This window comes from Anastrepha ludens, chromosome 6 (genome assembly GCF_028408465.1).
Source record: "Anastrepha ludens isolate Willacy chromosome 6, idAnaLude1.1, whole genome shotgun sequence".
Lineage (NCBI taxonomy): Eukaryota > Metazoa > Arthropoda > Insecta > Diptera > Tephritidae > Anastrepha > Anastrepha ludens.
The window spans coordinates 53,708,405-53,728,762 of record NC_071502.1 but is presented as its reverse complement, the minus strand read 5'-3'; the positions used below and the strand labels follow the sequence as shown (position 1 = coordinate 53,728,762).

The following is a 20,358-nucleotide window of genomic DNA, read 5'->3' as shown; positions in this document are numbered from 1 at the left end:
TTAAAAAGGGTTAACTCCTCTTTCTACTATTAGACACTTCTTCTAATATCAAACAGATGGCTGAATTTATTGAAGTTTGCAGTTCAACCCATGTGTATATACATATTTATTCTGGTGCTTTGTAAGGTTTCAGTCCGCGTCTCTCCAATCGCGTTAGGTTGACTCAGGATATCAATTATTGTCTTCAATAGAACTTTGACTTAGATCGACTAGAGTCTAACGTTGTTTTTATGCTTAAAAGTTGTACGTGCTTTCCCATATACAAAGATAGTAAATATCCTGCTAGCTGAGGTTCCCAACTTATTTTTGGTACTGGTCGACCACAATCCGTCGATAAAGTAAACAATTCGTATTTTATTTGATTAAAACGAGGGTGAAAATAAAACGAGGTAACAATTTCTTGAATAAAAGTTCATTGTCTAATGAACATGAACAAAAGTTAATTTGAAATATAGTATATATATGCGTATATACAGTCGCTCTTACCTTATTTGATGCAGATACGGTTTTTTTCTCAAATGCTCTATATTTCATAATATTTTGCCAAAATGCTAGAACAGAGACATCTTATTTACTTTGTTTTATTTCATTTCTCAACATAAAATACAAAAAAGTTTTCACTCGCTTCAATGTAATACAAAAAAGAAAAACAACGAATACAAAAACATACAGACAATTCACGCCACAGCTTAAATGATGCAACTTAAAAGAGAACAACTATTTATTTCTAATTTCTAACATATGAAGATATTTAGTACTTTTTTTGTTATCAATTACAGCTTGAAGATATTTAGTACTTTTTTTGTTATCAATTACAGCTTGAAGTGTACGTGAAATAGAGGAAACCAATTTTTTTGTGTATTCTGGACTAATTTGGTGCCACTCTTCAAGTAACGCCTTTTTAAGATCGGATTTGCTAAGGATGCCATATTTTCTTATATTTGTCTTCACAAGCGGCCATAAAATTTCGATGTCGTTAGCATCCGGTGATTGCGCAGGAGTTTCAACAATGTGGAGACATTCATATATTGTATTAACCATATTTATATTATTTGTGACTTTTGCTTAAGGTCGTTCGTTATCTTGATAAAAACGAAAGTCATTTTCAATTTATAATTTATTTATGTTACGTGCAAATTGCAATCTCTTGCTTCTATTTCTTTCACTTAAAAAACGGTAAGGGTTATTCTACCATTTAAATTTGCCTACCTCAGTATTCTTTGAACAGTTTCTGGATGGCAGGTCTTGCCTAAATATTTTTTGGCCATTTCACTTAACTTTTCAGCGCTTGTTGCTGGATTTTTTCTACACTCGTCGTATTAGCCGCTGACACTCATTCTCCGTGGAAGTTTTATTTGGAGCCTGTTTCTTATTTACCACACGATTTATATGTATAAGGCATTTAATAATGAGCTGAACTTTCGACGAACTTAAATGTACAATTTGACTTATTTTACGAGGCGACGTTTCGTTTTTGAAATGCTCCTAAACTAGATCACACTTTTCTATTGAAGTACGCTCTCGCATACTAAAAATAAAATTGCATTTTTTAAGCTTGCGCCAGAAATAGCTGCACTTTTAACTGCATCAAGTAGGCTGTTTTGTTGTTTTTTTATTGTATTACAGTTAAGGTAGTGAGCACTTTTTGTAGTTTACGTTGAGAGATGTAATAAAGCCAAATAAATGAGATGTCTGCTTTCTTCATTTCTGTACTTTCCTAAAATATTCGGCAATATATAAAACTTCGCAAAAACATCGTATCTGCATCATATGGCACTTACACCCTTTTCTGGGTATTTAGCCTCTAACGTAGTCGATTAATACTCGTACATTTTCTTACAATCCTTAAATACATCCCGAAACTGATTGTCTGTATTGGTTTTCATCATCAAATTTGGTGAACTTATCGGGCTAGCAAGTCACAGCATACCCGAATCGTCTCAAGTTACAAAAGCAGTACATAACATAAAATTACAAATTTAGTGACTTGAGACTGGCATAGATTACTGATTGTCCGCCTGAGCCTCATTTGATTATCAATTGCTTTCGTCGATGTTCGGTTAGGGCGCACAGTATTTAATTTTTAACGAAAACGTAGAAAAATCGCTCGGTGATTAGTTTGGCTCAAAGGACGAACAATTTTTGGCAAAACCTTCACGAATTGCTTGAGAGATGTGAAAATATTATATATATATCCAGTACACTTCGGTTTCATAGGTATAAATATAACTCGTGGTTGAATTTTTACTTCACTTTATTTTGATCCACTTTATTTAATCCACTATGAAATGAGTTTTATGATTTTTCTATCGGTTTTGTGCCACCTTTTGGGCTCAAATCATGGAAATCAGGATTGTCATTGCCTGCCGAGGGTAACCACTAATCTTTTTTATTATTTGATGTTTCATGTCCGGGGCTTCGAGCCCCTGGAAGTACGGAATGGTTTTAGGGCCGGCTGCCGTAGCTCGGATTTGTTTTTTAATTAATTTAAAATTAAAAAAAAAAAATTCTAAAAAACTTATATTGAAATTTCAATTTGATAATTAATTTCGCATAATCAGTACACACTTGCCAACAAATGTTTGCTTGATAATTTTAAAATTTTTGGCGACAGAGAACAAACGAAAAAAAAAATGATTTTATATCGACATTTCCTTTGGTTTTTGTAAATTAAATTTGAGTACGAGTATATCCCACTCCAATTACCATTTTTATTTCCTACGATTGAAATAATTACTAATTTATTAAATTGACTTTTAATTTCATTGGCGGTACTAAGTTAAGTACAAGGGCACCGCACTCTTTAAAATAAGTTCTTCTACTAAAATCATAAGTTCATTTTCTTTCACTTAGATCTAGCTTTTATTGAAAAATCTTGAGAATAATTTTTTATGCTTCTAATGGTAGTCACCAAGTGGTAGTAAAACGATTACAAAGAGAGTTGCCAACCGTGGTTGATACTGAAATTTTATTTCATATTTGCTTAGAAGTGCAATAATTGGCGCTTACACTCTTTTTGAGTGTTTGGCCGAGCTCTTCCTCCTATTTGTGGTGTATATGTTTTTGTTGTTCCACAAATGAAGGGACCTACAGTTTCAAGCCGACTTCAAATAGCAGATATATTTTTAGGAGCTTTCTCATGGTAGAAATACACTTGGAGGTTTGCCATCGCTTGCCACTTTCTCGTTATTTTGGTGTTTCACCGAGATTCAAACCTACGTTCCCCGTATAGTAGTCACGCACCAATCCAATCGGCTACGGCGGCCGCAGTAATTTTCTTTGCGCCTCTTTTGCTGAAAATCTGCTTGTGTCAGCTCTTTTACAGCTTCCCTGAATACTTCGGTATGGAATGGATGGTTTGTTCGATCTTAATTCTTATAAAACAACTAGCGAAAACCCGCCCGTTCCGCTGGTCGTCTTTAAAAAAATCTAGATTAATTAATTAAATTAAGCCGAAAAATACTGTGTGTTTTTTATAAAAATTCTCGCTCATGAATAGTATTGAAAGAAGTTTTAAATAGTAGTAGCAATTAAAAAACTTTTGATGTGATTTGCTTTATTACTTTTTTTATTGTAATGCTCTTTGGTATACAATATTCTTCGTTTTTTTATGCGTTGTTGAATAAATGAACAATACCGATGGCTTAGCAACTCTTGAGCATGAAACATAAAGTTGGCCATGAGAAAAACATGGGTATTCTAAATCAATACCACAAATTGATAAAGTTTGGCCTTGTGACTTATTAATAGTAATCGCGAATGCAAGGCGAACAGGAAATTGAAGACGTTTGAATTCAAAAATTCAGTGGGATATATTACAATATCATCTTGATTTGTAACAGTGCCAACGGATCAATATGTTTGTTCTGGACTTGGTATGTTAGCCAAAATAGCCGCATTAATTTCATTCACATCTATATTTTTGCCAGCCATGATGGCTCGTTCACTAAGCCAATCATGATTTGTGTAATTTTGAGGCAAATTTGGGAAAATACTTTGAATTAACTGTTCTTTCGTTTGACTTATTTGACAAAAGTTTGGTTGTAAAGTTATTAAGCCAGTTAAATTATCGACAGGAACTTTGCCATTTCCAATATCCAATAATTGATGTGCAAATTCAGCAGCTGATGGATCATTTTGCAGTAGAACACGTACATTTGTAGCTAGTTTGAGTGCTTGAACATGCCTCCACAAATATGATGATTTCAAACATGAAGCCAATTCATCTGCTACAGTTGCTCGAGGAATAACAGGCAGTGATTGTCTAAAACCACTTGCCAGCAGCACTAAGGCACGACCAAACATTTCATTTTTACTACGTAAATCTCGTAATGTCCTATCAAGCGATTCCAGTGACTTTTTATGTGCCATCGTGCACTCATCCCATACAATTACGTGTGCGAAAAAGCGGAGAAGGAGAAGAGAACTGTTCTATTCCCCCCAGCTTTAACCCATCTATGTGTTCAGGTGCAAATGACTTTTTTGCGTGAAGTCTGATATAAAATAATTTCTATTTACTCATCTTAAATTTATATAAACTTTTCCAGGCGAAGTAAAAAAACTGACATATATTTGCTTCAACCGAATATTTGTGAGTACACAGGTAATACGTAAATATATGAATGATGTAGGTAATATCTATATTAGCATAACCTTTCTGCAAAAAATTAAGGAAACGATCACCAATCACGCCGGCAATGATACAATGAATTTTTCACTATAACTGAATTCAGATTAACGTTTATATAATAAGCGTATATGTAACATTTTAAAATTTTTTTATAATTTTGTTTTTAATTTTTAATAATAAGTGGTCTTCCTCTTCCTCTTCCTGTAGCTATTCCTTTTCCTCTTCCATCTCCAGCTCCATCTCCTTTCTTTATCCCGGAAACAGGCAGTAAAAATTACTTCACTTAAAAGCTTTCATCAACAGCTTCCATCTGATACCCATATTGTACAAACACATCCAAGGGTCCCTTGGTCCACCTTTTCGGCTATATCTCGAGACCCTGGTCACTCAGAGATCTAAAAAATACTCTGTATTAAAGCACTCATCAGTAGCTTTGATTTGATACCCATAACGTAAAAACACATCCTAGGATTACCCGGGTCCTCGTTTTGGCCTTCGGCAGCGCCACCTGGTGGCGAGTGGAATCAATAAGCATATTATACTAACCTTCACCGTGGAAAAATATATATATATACCAAATTTCATAATAATCGGCCCAGACACACACGACCAAAATGTATTCAATTTTAATGAATGCTATGTGCGGTACAAAAAATAAGTGCGGCAAATAGCAAAAACACACTCACTTAACCGACGCACCGCACACACGCGTTATCGGATTTCAACCAAACTTCACAGAAACCTTTGCCAAAGCAACACCAACAATGTGTGAAACTTTCATTGCTTTCCTTACACTCGTTGCTGAGGTTACCCCGGATAAATGCACACTTTTTTTTGGCTTAATTTTTATATATATAGATTGAATGATATTAGGGTATGTTACAGCACATATCATTTGTACATACGCAATTGTGAAGGCAATAAATGATAAAATGTAATGAGATTATAAAGATGAACGTAGGAGAGTAATATTTATTAGATAATTATTTTAGTGGTTAGAATAAATTCCATATCATATCTAAAAAACTGGCATCTATCTTGTGGAGAAAATCCAATGGCTTGTGGCTCTGAAATATGAGGGTTCTGACTTGACTTAACCCGGTGCTTAAATCCAAAAGGTGTGAAGTTGATAATCCATAAATTGGGCAGACTCTTTACCGCCAGCGGATGATAATGAGGGATACGGCCAATCCTAAAAGGAACAAATGAACAAAAGAAAATTTTGAAACCAAATTCGTTTCGTTGGCGTTACTAACCAATTGTAATGCAATGTATTGAGGCTTTACTACCAATTTTAACCGCCTGATCTGTATACTGGTTTCCGTAGATTCAAACATGTCCAGGTGCACATATAATATTTATTGATTTTCTGTGTTAACAGAGAATGTCACGAGTTTTTGAAATTATATTTGATATGTGGGAGCTGTTTAAAAGAGCTCCGATCAGCTTAGGAAATAGGAGAGTAAAGATCGCATGACGCAAGGACCGGTGGGTAGGGGGGTTGATTTCACACTGGAGTGCTTTACTTGACTAGAAAGCACTGAGTAGTCGCATTGTCTCGGTGGTGAATACATGACTTCGATGGTGATGTCCTTCCTATCATCCATTAATGATATAGCCATCCATTTTTAACGTGGAAAGGTGACATAATCCTAAAGCATTTTAAACATTTTCTGGGAACGTCTCTCGGTAAACGCTTAATATTCTCACAATACATTTTCAATGACATTGACAATGACATACTTTTCTAAAACCCAAAAAACAAAGCATTTTCAATTAATGTTGTTGGTCTCTAATCTGTGAAATTGTTTTAGACGTATTCTTAAATTTCAATCTTTGTTTACTGTCTTGTTGTTTTTGCTTCACTGCCATTATCCATTCGAGGGGCCCTCAGTGCTACTAAATTTCCATATACAGTAGAAGCCCGATAAGTACAATTGGAAAATTTCAGCAATGATTGCACTTAGCGAAAAATTGCACTTTTGCGAATTTCTCCTGTGAATCGAGGAATACCTAGGGAAAAATATTTTAACTCTATTTAATGCAATTAATGAGCTCAAAAGGTCGATATTCAAGAAAAATGAACACATATTTACTGAAATTAATACAAAGAGATCAATGCGGAAGGACATATGAGTGTGTGCCCCAAAATTCAATTATTTTTTTTGGAAAAACTTTGTTATTTTCGATTGCGTTTTCTCGTAACACTTTTCAAGTGCTTTTGATCGGATATCATGCAAACAAGCGATCTGATTGAATGACAGTACATCGTTCTCTTCACCCCATTTCAAAATTGTATTGACACAGCCAAAAATCGATTCATGCTGGACTTTTTCGGTTGTTTCTTCTTGAGTAGTATCTTCGGGTTCATTGGCTTCACTATCACCTTCATCTATTTCTAATTCCAAAACTCAATTGCGGATTTCATCTGTGTCTGCTTCACTCACATAGTTTTCGACCATCTCATTTAACCGTTGTAATCCTCCAACAAGAAGGGGGTCGTCAATTTCGATATCCAATGGCATATCGTCTGGATTAGATTCAATAATCGCGTCAACTGTTGGGCTTGTACCCAATACGCTTTCCAGCATTTAGCGATCGTTTCAGGGAGCAATTTCCCCTATGCTTGTATGCATTTTCTTTTAATGAACGGGATTGTTTTTTTATTCGGCAAATCGTTGCGCAATCTACTTTGTATTCGAATGCAAGATCTCGTTGTTTAACGCCTTTTTCTATTTTTTGGAGAATCTCATCTCTTTCTTTCAATGTAAGAAAATGTAGATTCTTTTTCACTTTTCCTATGATTTTATTTGATGAAGGAAAAAAAAAATGATTCGAACTCCGAACGATTGTTTTACTCCCAAGAACCAGCTTGAAACTAACGCGTGTTGAATGTCACAAACGATTCGATGCCATATTTATTAGTTTTTTTATGTTATTTTATGATATCGGCGCTACAATTTTACAGTTATTTGTAAAAATCAAAAATCACAAAGCGTGAGAACAGTGTTTTTGGTCGCAATAATTCCGAGAACCATAACTGTGCATAGCTATAAAGCTGTGTCTTCACGCGTGATGAACGCAAATATTATACATCGCCGTATTAAGTAAAAAATTTCTTCGAACAAGAATTCTTTTGCGCCCGAAAATTGCAATTTTTTATTGCTCTTTTCGAGTTGTCTATGGACTCAAAATCGAATTGTACTTTCCGCGAAATTGCAGTTATCGGTATTGCACTTATCGGGCTTCTACTGTAATCGCATATTCTGTAATATATTAATTTGATGATATTAATGACACTGTGCTACAAAAAAAAAGAACGAAATACACCTGACAAATTACACACTGTAGGTTGTTTATATGGTCGAATAATGCATAAAAATATTTTTGTAATATTTTTTGTACCCTCCAATTTTTATTTATTTATAAAAAACCGTTTTTTCAGACTTTGCGCGGTCATCTACGGATATCTCAGTCATTTTTTCACCGATTTTCAATATTTTATATGTTTTGAAAGGGATATTGTCAGACCTTTCAAATGATGTACAACAAGTAATTATTCAAACTAGTTAGTTCTGATTTTTATTTGATTAAACCTCCGAAAGTGCTTTTTTTATCATTTTTTTTAACTTTAACAATTTTTTATAGCATAGTTTTACAACAAAATTAAAGATGTTTGTTAATATTCTTTGAGTGCATTTATTAACGAAGAAATTAATGTATTACTTTCAATAATCGGACAAAAATTGCGTAAACTACGCTAGTTTTTCGTTAATAGAAAATATGGGCCATCATGTGTTGTGCAGTGTGTACAATATATTGGTCATACATTTTTTGTCAACTTTGAAAATTGGGATGAAGTTGTTCTGACTTGGAGTAAAAAGAACAATTATACTGTTTTTTATATAAATTTTTTTGTTGATTTTAGTAGATTTCCACTTTTTTAGTGATGTGGAGCACGTGGAACATATATATTCTGGTTCATACCAGCGACTTTCACTATAATTGCGCTCAAAGTGAAGATTGAATGCTTCAACCACGATAGTAGATACAGTCGAACTTCTCTACAGTGAACTTCCATATAATGAAGCTCTCCTTATAATGAAGTGGTTTCGAAGACACTGCTTTTTCGTTCTACTTTCGGTGTATTTTTGTCTCCTTATAATGAATTTCTATATAGTGAAGTTTTCTATATAATGAACAAATTTTACAGCTGGAAATTCAAGCGTCCTAAGTTTTTGTCTCCATATAGTGAATTTTTTCAAAAGTTTTCTGTTGCAAAAAATTACAGTTAGATGCGGAAATTAAAACAGAAAGAGCTGAGCTATTACAGTTTTATTCAGTGATTGAAGTTAAAATGATGCATCGAAGCAGCATTTCGCTTGAAAAAAAGTTATTAATGATTAACAAAGTTAATGAAGGAAAGAAAAAAAAAAGATATTGCCAATGAATTCGGAGTTCTTCCCAGCACTTTATCAAATATTTTAAAAAATAAGGAAGTGATTTTAAAAAATGCGGAGGATTTGGCAGTAAATACCAAACGCAAAAGACTTCGACCTTGCCATTTTGAGGATATTGACGAAGCAATGCTGAAATGGTTACTCGTTGCTCGTGGTAAGAATCTCCCTTTATCTGGACCATTATTGAAGCAAAAGGCCAAAGATTTTGCGGAAGCACTAGGACACCACGAATTTGAGGCAAGTACAGGTTGGTTAGACAAGTTCAAAAGTCGGCATGGCGTTATTCAAAAGACATTATGTGGGGAAAGTGCTGACACCAACATAGAAAACCGTGATGAATGGGTGACGAACGTCTTACCGAAATTAATTGAAAATTACAACATTAACGACATTTTTAATGCCGACGAGACTGCTTTGTTTTTCAAATGCTTGCCAACTAAAACACTGGCATTCAAAAATGAAAAATGCTTTGGTGGGAAGCAAAGCAAGGAGAGAATAACTGTCCTGGTGGGAAGCAATATGACTGGATCAGAAAAGCTAAAATTGCTGGTAATCGGAAAGGCCAAAAATCCGAGGTACTTCAAGGGAATAAAATCTTTAGGTGTCGATTATGAGTTTAACAAAAAAGCATGGATGACCAGTGAGATTTTTACGAAATGGATTGTAAAACTCGACAAAAAATTTTGTGATCAAAACAGAAAGGTGTTGTTTTTTGTTGATAACTGCACTGCCCACCCTAAAGATGTAAGAGACAAGTTGAGAAACATTCATCTCGCTTATTTTCCTCCCAACATGACTTCGTTACTGCAACCAATGGACCAAGGCATTATCTACAACATGAAACAACATTACAGAAAACGAATTTTAACGAATATATTGACTCAAGTGGATGAGGGAAATTCTGTTATGGCCATAGACTTGCTGCAAGCAGTTCGAAATCTTAGCAATATATGGAATGTCTATGTTAAACCAGAAACAGTTGCCAACTGTTTTAAAAAGGCTGGATTTTCAAAAGATGTTATGCAGATTCCATTTGAGCATTGGGATGAAGAGGACCTTCTTTTAATATCGGATTAGGCCGCTTTACAGTCTTCATTTAAAAAAGTAGCAAATATCGAAGCATCGTTTGATGACTACGTAAATGTTGATAATGGTGTGCAGACTTGGGACAAACCATCCGAAGAAGATATTCTCAACAGCATTTTTGAAAGTCGCGGAGTTCCAGCTGAACCTGGTAAGCATTTATCTTTTTATAGTCAAACAAAAATTTAATATGTAAATATTATTTCAGATAACGATGAACACGATTTGACCGTTGAAGAATTGGCAGAAACTGAGGAGGCATTACCTACGTTGATACAAGCTGCTTCATCCATTAGCGTAATTAGAGCCTTTGTGGAAATGAGGAGTGACGTGCCGATTAATGTTTTCAACTCTCTACATGATTTGGAAGCTTTTATTGAAAATGATAAATGGAAGACTGTAATTCAAACCAAACTCACTGATTATTTTAAATAAAATTACATAAAAAATCAATGTTTCTTTATAATGAAGTTTCTATATAGTGAAGTGATTTTCAGGTCCCGTGCGAATTCACTATATGGAAGTTCGACTGTATTTGTTTTTAATTCACGGCGATGTTGTTTATCAACAAATAAACCGCAAACGTAGCAGAAATTATTGCGTTTGTCACACATCTTTAACTAACTTATAAACAATTTTAACAAAAAAACACACTTGAGAAAAACGCGATTTTGGAAGAAGGAGATAAAAAGGCACTGCCAACCAAAGACTGGCCTAATAGCTGTTTCAGACTATGGTGCGTTTCATAACTATAGGACACATAACATGAATATTTAATATTTACTCAAAAAATATGTAGGTACTCTGTAAAAATAAATGAATATATGGAATAATGCCGTTATTTTTCTTAGTATCAATAAACAACAACTTTTCATCGTGGGGTTTTTGTGTTTGTTTGTACCGTTACTTTGAGCACGAGTCAGAGCAATTCGTTACTACTTTTGCCGTTTCATAACTATAGAACGCATTAGGAATTGAAGCTTTAAAGTGGATTTATGTGTTCGCTGAGTACAACTTTTAATTTAAATCGTTTTTTAAGTAAATAAATATCAATATGCCACGCGGTTCAAAACTTACCGAATTAGAGAGAGGTAAAATTACTGCGTGGGAGGAGGAGGGTCTCTGCGCCTCAGAAATCGCGCGAAAATTATGTAGCAAAATTATGTAGAAACACGTAAACCTTTCATTTGTAATTTATGATAAATTGTCATTGTCAAACATTTATTGTCAATACATAAAGAATGCAGTAATTTTTCCAAGTAAATAATCATTAAAGACTAAAACTGTGGTTCCACAAATGGATAGATATTCAAGGCATTTTTTTCTATTTACGAAAAACTAGCGTAGTTTACGCAATTTTTGTCCGATTATTGAAAGTAATACATTAATTTCTTCATTAATAAATGTCCTCAAGGAATATTAACAAACATCTTTAATTTTGTTGTAAAATTATGCTATAAAAAATTGTTAAAGTTAAAAAAATGATAAAAAAAGCACTTTCGGAGGTTTAATCAAATAAAAATCAGAACTAACTAGTTTGAATAATTACTTGTTGTACATCATTTGAAAGGTCTGACAATATCCCTTTCAAAACATATAAAATATTGAAAATCGGTGAAAAAATGACTGAGATATCCGTAGATTACCGCGCAAAGTCTGAAAAAAACGGTTTTTTATAAATAAATAAAAATTGGAGGGTGCAAAAAATATAACACAAATATTTTTATGCATTATTCGACCATATAAACAACCTACAGTGTGTAATTCATCAGGTGTATTTTCAGTGTTGCACCGTGTGATTGAATAATTTGAAAATTTTTGTACGTCATATATACCAAATTATTCTCCTATAACGGCAACACTGCTTCAACCATATAATCTAATTTAAAAGCGTGTTCCTTAATACCGATAAGAAAACTAGACGAACTCATGTGGACAAATGTATCTTTCCTTTAACCAAATATAACATTTACATAGGTATGTATGTACATATTAACGATATTTGATATGCTAAATGGGTAAAGGGTAGTCCGAAATCTACTAGTGTACTACGAGGTTTTTGGCTTTGTGTGAGTGTGGCTTTGTGTTTGGATACTACTTCCAATTATATCCCACAAACGATTTTGTTTAATGCCTTTATAAGTGAAAAAGTATATATTTTGTTAGATGTAAAATGTACCGAATTTTCTCCTGGTTGACTTCCCTTGTTAACTTCTTGTAACTCACAATTGAATGAAAACAAAAAAATAAACTCAGCAAAAGAATTTTTTAGTATGAAATGTCACCTCGACAACGAGTATAAACTTTAAATTGTTTGACCGATATTCACGATATATCGATCACTACAGCCATCTACCGAGAAAATAATGTATTTTGGCCGTTAAGCCATCATTAATTCAAAGGGACAAACATGCATATTGGTGCGTGCCGTAACTGTATAGCTGGTGGAAACTTGATTCATCACCTCCGCGCGGTAACAGCTGGTAACGGCTGTGTATTGGTCAACTAATGTGACTTGTTTCCCGATACACAGGTGGACAAACAAACTTCTAATTCAAGGAGGAACAGCACATATCGAGGGATGCATGGCTAAGAAGAGTCATTGAAGGATATGCCAGTGGATAAATATACAAGGTGGCGCAAAAGTAACCTTGCGATGTTTTTTGGCTGTAATTTAAAAAAAATGAAAAACTTTGATTCTTCTTGTGGACTATTTTTATTTGGTCTTTTAATTTTTTTACATCAAGTCTAGAATATGATGTCATGTAAATGGCCGCCGCCACAGTTGATTGTAGTTTTAGCCCTTTTTATGGCATTTTCCATCACTTTGGCCAAAACTTCCGGCGATAGGTCTTCACATTCTTGACGGATATTGTCTTTAAGAGCTGCAAGAGTCTGAGGCTTGTTGACATAAACCCGCGACTTCAAAAAGCCCCACAAAAAGAAGTCTGAAGCGGTCAAATCAGACGATCTTGCTGGCCAGAGCAAATCGCCAAAACGGGAGATTAAGCGCCCGGGAAATGCATCCTTCAGCATATCGGTTGTGGCACGTGCAGTGTGTGCCGCTGCACCGTCCTGTTGGAACCACATGTTTTCCAATCCCAATTCATCAAGTTGCGGCAAAAAGAACTCGTTGATCATTGCTCTGTAGCGCTCACCATTCACAGTAACCGTTTGGCCCGCAACGTCTTCGAAGGAAAAAGGTCCGATGACTCCTCCAGCGAAAACAGCACACCATACAGTGACTTCGAGCGGATGTAATGGCTCTTCGTGGGTTACACGCGGATTTTCAGTGCCCCAGAAGCGTAAATTTTGCTTATTTACGTACCCGCTAAGATGGAAATGGGCCTCATCACTCATGATTATTTTTGATGAAAAATCATCTTCCTCTTGGTGCTGATTAAGGATGGCTTGAACGTATGTTAGACGCGATTGACGGTCAGCAGCTAACAGCTGATGCACCGTCTGGACTTTGTACGGAAACATCTTCAAATATTGTACCAAAATTCGCTGTAAAGGCCGTGGACGGATACCCAATTGCGTGGCACGTCGTCTGGTCGATATCGACGGCGCTGCCATGACATCCTCGGCTACAGCAGCAATATTATTTGCAGAACGGCTACTCCGGGGTCTGCCACGCCTGGCAGCATCTCGTGTTGTGCCAGTCTCTTCGAGGCGAGCGGCTAAACGTCGCAGTGTTTCACCAATAGGCGTTGGACGGCGAGGAAATCTGCGAAGAAATTCACGTTGTACCAAAGTCACCGACCGATTATTGGTCAAATAAATAGTCAGAAATATTCCGCATTCTGGAGCAGTGTAGCGTAACATTGTTTATTAACGTGTATTTCGCATGTGTTTACTACACAAATGTCAAAACAGAACTGACATTAGGGGCCAATCGCAAATTTTATAGCATTTTCTGATAGGAGGGTTACTTTATCGCCACCTGTTATTAGAGTGTCTCCCCATGTCAGAGGCTTCTTTCCACAATAATCTAGTCGGATTCGAACTAAGAAGACGTAGAATGATTTCAAAGTCAATGGATTAGCGAAGTCTTCCACATTACGAAGTAAAATTCCAGCCCAATCATAGAACAAGCTTTGGACACAAAGTTATCAACATATTTCGAGAACATCAGTCTTTAATATCCTCTCGGCGACTAAGTTTATTCTTTATTTGCAAATTCTTAATGCAGAATGTAAGCGATCATGGTAATACATTGATGGGATTTGCTTAGACATTCATTGAAGTGAATTGTATTGGGTTGCGCTATTGAAGTGGATACGAGTTTTCAAAACACGAGGCAGACCCTGCCTGATCCATGTGTGCGAATATTCAGTTCTGACGTTGCTTGCCCAACATTGGTTGAAAGAGCAAATCATCACATGATTGCGAATAAAGTAAAAATATCTGATTTGTCCCATTATAACATCATAAACTGTTTCGAAAAATTGTCTAAGAATATCACTATCACAAGAATCCGGCTCATTATCCGAAACAGCACCGTCATAGTTTAAACAATTATAAAGCTAAAGGGATTATACATTTGATTCAATTCTAAACACTTAATATTTAATCAAGTGCTCGTGAAGATAATTGAACTCCCTTTTCAAGCAGAGAGTGAGCATATCAGATCACCACCATTTGTCGAGTTTTTTCTTTTTTTTGCTTTCGATTATTTATTTAATGTCTCAAATTAAGTCAAAAATCATACAGGTATAGTAACCATGAGAAGAGAAAATACAAAATTACTCCTTTCCGAATTACTATCAAAGAATGCTCACGGGTATTCTCAAAGGTCACTGCAGATTGTGTAGTCTTCTGCGCAGTATTCGCAAATGGTCCACTAAATCCTGTTGTTTCTGTAACCCAGCACATGCTCTTCTCTAATGCGAAGGTTGACGCATCTCGGTCTGATGCGGCCGGAATGAAGGCACATACGCTGTGCCCAACCCAACTCAATCTTAGGTTTATTAAGAGAAGTGGATTTGGGTGACGTGCTGTGAAGAGTAGAGGACACAAAAACCCATGAGGTCGAAGTGCAAACCTCATTTACTTTCACTTATTCTACGTGATAGCATATATGAAAAAAAGAGGTTGTCTGTAAAGTTGGTTTACTGACGATAGTTTAACGTGACAACGTCATAAGAAAATACTGATGTAAGGGTTGCAATTTTCAAAACAAAATTTTTATTTTATTTGTTTGATAGATATTTTGTATGGATATAGAGGAGGAGGTAAATTGAATTGCAATGGAATAGGTACAGTTACATTTACACAAACGTGAAAAATTACGAAACATTTATCAAATTCATGAAAGATATGTTCAATTTCGATTGTGCATCAGACGTTAATAAGTCAACAACACTAAGAGGCACCATCATCGATTTGCCTTTTTCAAGACACTTTACACTCGAAACACTTCCTTTCATTTCCTACTTTTTCTATCATCGTCCTATTCTCAACAGAGAAATGGTTCATTACCATGCACACAGGAAGAAGGCATATGCAAATACAAGTATATCAATTTATATACAAATGCGCATATACATACGTATACATACATATATATGCTCACTTAAGTAGGGGAGAGCAAGATGTCGAACGTAACGATAAATGAGCAAGGTAACGACAAATGAGTAAGGTAACGACACATTTTTTCGTGCGTGCAGCCGGCTAAACCGAATTATAAGACGTAATCACGTCAAAATATTCAAGTCTAATGACAACAAAACACAAATTTGTTTTGGCTGATAAGAACACTGTTTATGGCAGATAAGAACACCAGACAAATGCCTTTTTTTATACCGAATATGATATGTGCATACTAGTACTTATATGCGTATTAATGGAATTCGATATGCTAAATGCGTAAAGTGTAGTCCGGCTAGAAGTACTAGTGTACCACGAAGCCTAATAATAATCACTCTACACCTGGATCCATTCGGACGACATGATCCAGCCAACGTAGCCGCTGGATCTTTATTCGCTGTACAAGCAATTGGGGTATCAGAAAGGTATCGTAAGTGTCGTATTCTGATATATCAGAAACGTCTAAAACTATACTGAGTGGCTTCGCAAAGTACCACACAACTCAAATTAGGAATTTTCACACCGTCAAAAAATAGTAGGTCAATGCTTTGAGTCCTCTAAACATTCATTTAACCGTCAAAAACTCTAGAAAATATGTATAATCCGACACTTGTAACAACCAGTGAATCTTCTAACTAAATATTTAATTTTACAAGCCAATTGGAGTTAAATTAATTCGTCACCAACCTCTCGCTGTATGCAGACAGCCACAGACGAACCTAGTAAGCAACTATAGCAAGTGGCGAATAGATAAAGGAACATAAATATATGTACATATCTTGGCAGCGGGGGAATAGAGCTGCTTAAAATTACATTTGTTTGTAACGTAGTGACTTATGTTACCAGTTTTATTAGGTATAACCATACTCGCTAGCCACGAATCTTACGATAACTCTGTTGTTGTTTTCACTTGCACGTTTTTCATCAAACTAGATGCGTAATTATTTCTTGCATACGTTCAGGCACAAAATGAAAAATACAATAATATCTCGGATGTTTACTTGCACATAACTAATGAAAATCTATACGATTTTATTAAAACACAAAAAGGCGTGAAGAGATAGTTCAAGTCTTGATGTGATTTTTCTGAGATATCCTCGAAGTAAGCATGGCAGCATACACTCGGAGGTTTTGCCATTGTCTGCCAAAGGGCGATGGCTATTAGAAAAAACGTTTATGTATTATTTGATATTCATGCACAAAGATTCGAACCTGTGCATTGTCGAATGGTAGGCATTTACCAACCCATTCAGCTACGGCGGCTGCCGGCTGTGTATGTTGAAACTGAAATTTGAAAGGTCGAGCCACGAAGCACCGAGAGATTTGGTAACTCCTTAAACCCTCAGGCTAAAAGGCTCATTGTAATTAAAACTCTGGAAAGTGAAAGGGTAGACAGCCAACGAGGAAAAAGGAGAGAAGTATAAGAAGGAAAAAGATAAGATAGAATAGAGGAATAGAGGTAGTTAGACCTGTGAGAATTTTTGAGATTCTATAAAAAATCGGAAAATATCCTCCAGTTCTCACGAGATCGTTACCTAAAACTCGTAACCTTGCTCTAGCAAAGCGGGACACTCACAGAGAAAATGCTCAGTGCCATCCGCCTCCCCTAAGCAAGGCAAACAAATTGGGTCCTCAATGATTTCAGTGATGGTCATATGTTCACCCCACAGATTGAGTCCTGCAATAATACCGACCTTCAACCGAACGTTTTTTCTTCCAAGTTTTAGAAGTTTAGAAGACAGTTTCCTGTTCAGGCTTATCACAAAATACTTTACAGTTCTGCAGCGTTCCAGACCGGACAATCGCTCTTAATGTAAATTGCATACATAATCGCTGAACTACTTCTTGATTCCTGCAGAACTGATTCCGATTATTGGCTCTGGTCTTTGTGGGAGAACCGTAGATCCACAGTTGGCTAATTCATCAGCAATGTCATTCGCTTGAACCCCGCAGTGTCCTGGAAGCAACATTAGTACGAGCTTATTCTGTCTTGCGACAGAATTTAGCTTTTACTTACATTCTTGAACAATTCTGAGGTTTCCTTTGCGTTCTCCAGAGCCTTTAGCGCAGCCTTACTGTCACTAAAGACTCCAATCTGTTTCCCGCTCTATCTCTGCCCAATTATCCATTCTGCTACTTTCAGAATGGCAAAAATTTCCATTTGAAAAATAATTGCCCTTCCACCAATAGCGTAATTTTCACTCTTGTTTAAGTACCAATCGGCTCCAGAATCTATTTCACACTTGTACCCTTCGGTGAAGAAAATATCCGTTAAACTTGTTTGAATGCATTCTGGATTACTCCATGGATATTTGACATCAAATTTTCCTTTCAAATGAAACTATAGGTTTAAGGTCATCCTTAGGTGCCAAAAACAGTGGATACTGCACAGATAGCATCTTAAAGATTTCTCTGTGCCCCGAAGTTTCGTCTTCGTGCCAGAGAAGTCTTCGTGTCTTGACATCCGGCTGTGTAACTGAGAGAAAAATAAGCGCAAATCCTTATTCTTCACCAGCTGAATGCAGTTTTTTATACATTTTTTTTTTCTTGTTCACGCCTCTCGGGAGAATAGGGCCTCGACAAGACTGTTCCTCGTACACCGTTCTGTGCTGTTGCTTTTGCACCGTCCCATGAGATGTCGGCATCTGCTAGTTCGAGCAGGATTGACCTTCTCCAAGTGTTTTTTAACCGACCTCTGCTTCCTTAAGGGTTCCAGTCAAGTGCCATCCTAGTGATGCTATCTGGTGGTTTTCTCAGTGTGTGACCTATCCATCGCCACTTTCTGCGTTTGATTTGCCCAAGAATGGGTTCCTCGTTCGTTAACACAATCTTTATTAAAATTATAATAATGATAATAATATCCCATAATAATAATAAAATCCCAAAATTTTATGAAATACAATCCAAGTATTTTCAGTTGATTCATTTATATAATTTTTATTCGCATTAGCTTTATTTTAATTAGCACATTTTTCATTCTTTCATTTGTTTATGCGTGAAAATATTGTTGCTGTTGTTTATTAGGGTGTATACGTTTTTTTGTTGGTGTTTTTTTTTTAATTTAATTGGAAGGATGTTGAGTGAAATGAAAATTAAATATTTTACATTTACATTTAAATGTATAGTCGAATGTGTGTGAGTACACACGTATGTATGTATGTAAATATCCAAGTTGATCTCTGATAGTTACACTAATCGGCATTTAGGAATATCTTATAAAAATCACATTAATTAGGCAAGTTTGTAGTGGGTAATATTTTTTTGATCTCACAACCACATTTTTATGGTTACCTGCAATACTTATAAATAATTAGGCCGTTCAACATGTTACACGTATATTATCGTATTATGCAGCGTCCAGGAGAGAATTTTATGAAAAAAGTTACTCATGTTAATTAGTTGTTTTACATGCATATAATTAGAAACATAAGAGTATTTGTTAACGAATATTCATCAGTCGTCGCTATGCATATTCAGAATGAGAAATACATTTTTGAGTATATACAGTGAGTTTCACTAGAAATCGCACAACTTTTCGGAGCTTTTCAATTTTCAATGACAAATTTTGTTTGGTGGTTCATCATTTAAAATGACTATAATTCAAAGTCACTGACTTTTTAAAAATCTTTTAGAAATCCACAAATTTTAAATAATTATCACCAAAGTTTGTGTGGCTGCGTAGTTTTTAGCCTATTCAATTATCATACAACACAGTGCGACAAATTTTAACTTTCAACTCAAATTTTAAATCATTGCTTTCTAGTTTATGCTGCTGTAGCTGTGTTGCTGAACAATCTTCTTAGGCATTACTGAATCGACTGTTTGGCGGATATCACCGAGAGACGTGCTCATGGGGGCATTTAAATAATGTCATTTCTCACAGATGATTGATAAGAGCTGTATTTTGAATAAAATTAATGAAATCTGAAAGTGCCTAAATTTGTACATGTTTATTTTAAAACAACATTTTTGCGCGTATTTTGAAATACCCTTTAGTAGATTTGAATAAAATAATAATTACTTACTGCTGCAGGCATGCTCTGGATAATTATTCAATGAATATATGTGCATACATATGTACATTGCCACGTATGGCTGTGGGTGTACTTATATATGTATCTATAATTTAATTGTCAAGTCTAAACCACGCTGAATGTGGCCAATCGGATCTCGCCGAGCACCGAAATTAAGCAGCGTCGGGCGCTGTTAGTAGTTGGATGGGGGACCGCCTAGGAAAACCACGTGATGGTTGTGCGTTTTGTTTCTAGATAGGGCAGATAGACTCTTTATTTTCTTTTGGTTTGACCTTAACAAAGATTAAAGTAAAATAATAATAATAAAGAACCTACGACAATTATTTTGTCTTCGTCTGTCGGTATATACAACAAACTGAAATGCACATATAAACATAAACATTTTTGTTTTTAATATTTAATAGTATTTCTTTACATTTAAACTTCCACATTCCAAAGCACCAGTGATATACCAACCATTAATGACTTAATTAAAAATTTGTCAAATATACGTATCGGATTCTTTTCAAAATTGGACACCTAGCAGTAGCAAAAATATTGCAAATAAAATTCGTCAGTT

The 20,358-nt window shown here is 35.4% G+C and overlaps 1 protein-coding gene across 1 annotated transcript; it reads left to right on the top strand.

Annotated features, from left to right (window-relative positions):
* Positions 1–8,943: 8,943 nt before the first annotated feature.
* On the top strand, positions 8,944–10,549 carry LOC128867817 (tigger transposable element-derived protein 4-like). Its single transcript, XM_054109352.1, has 2 exons — positions 8,944–10,324; positions 10,382–10,549. The coding sequence occupies exon 1, from the start codon at positions 9,046–9,048 to the stop codon at positions 10,165–10,167; it is 1,122 nt and encodes a 373-aa protein (XP_053965327.1). The 5' UTR covers positions 8,944–9,045; the 3' UTR covers positions 10,168–10,324; positions 10,382–10,549.
* The last annotated feature ends 9,809 nt before the right edge of the window (positions 10,550–20,358 follow it).

Coding starts and splice junctions, on each gene's coding strand:
- LOC128867817 (XM_054109352.1), top strand. CDS start 9,046: ATGAAGGAAAGAAAAAAAAAAGATATTGCCAATGAATTCGGAGTTCTT.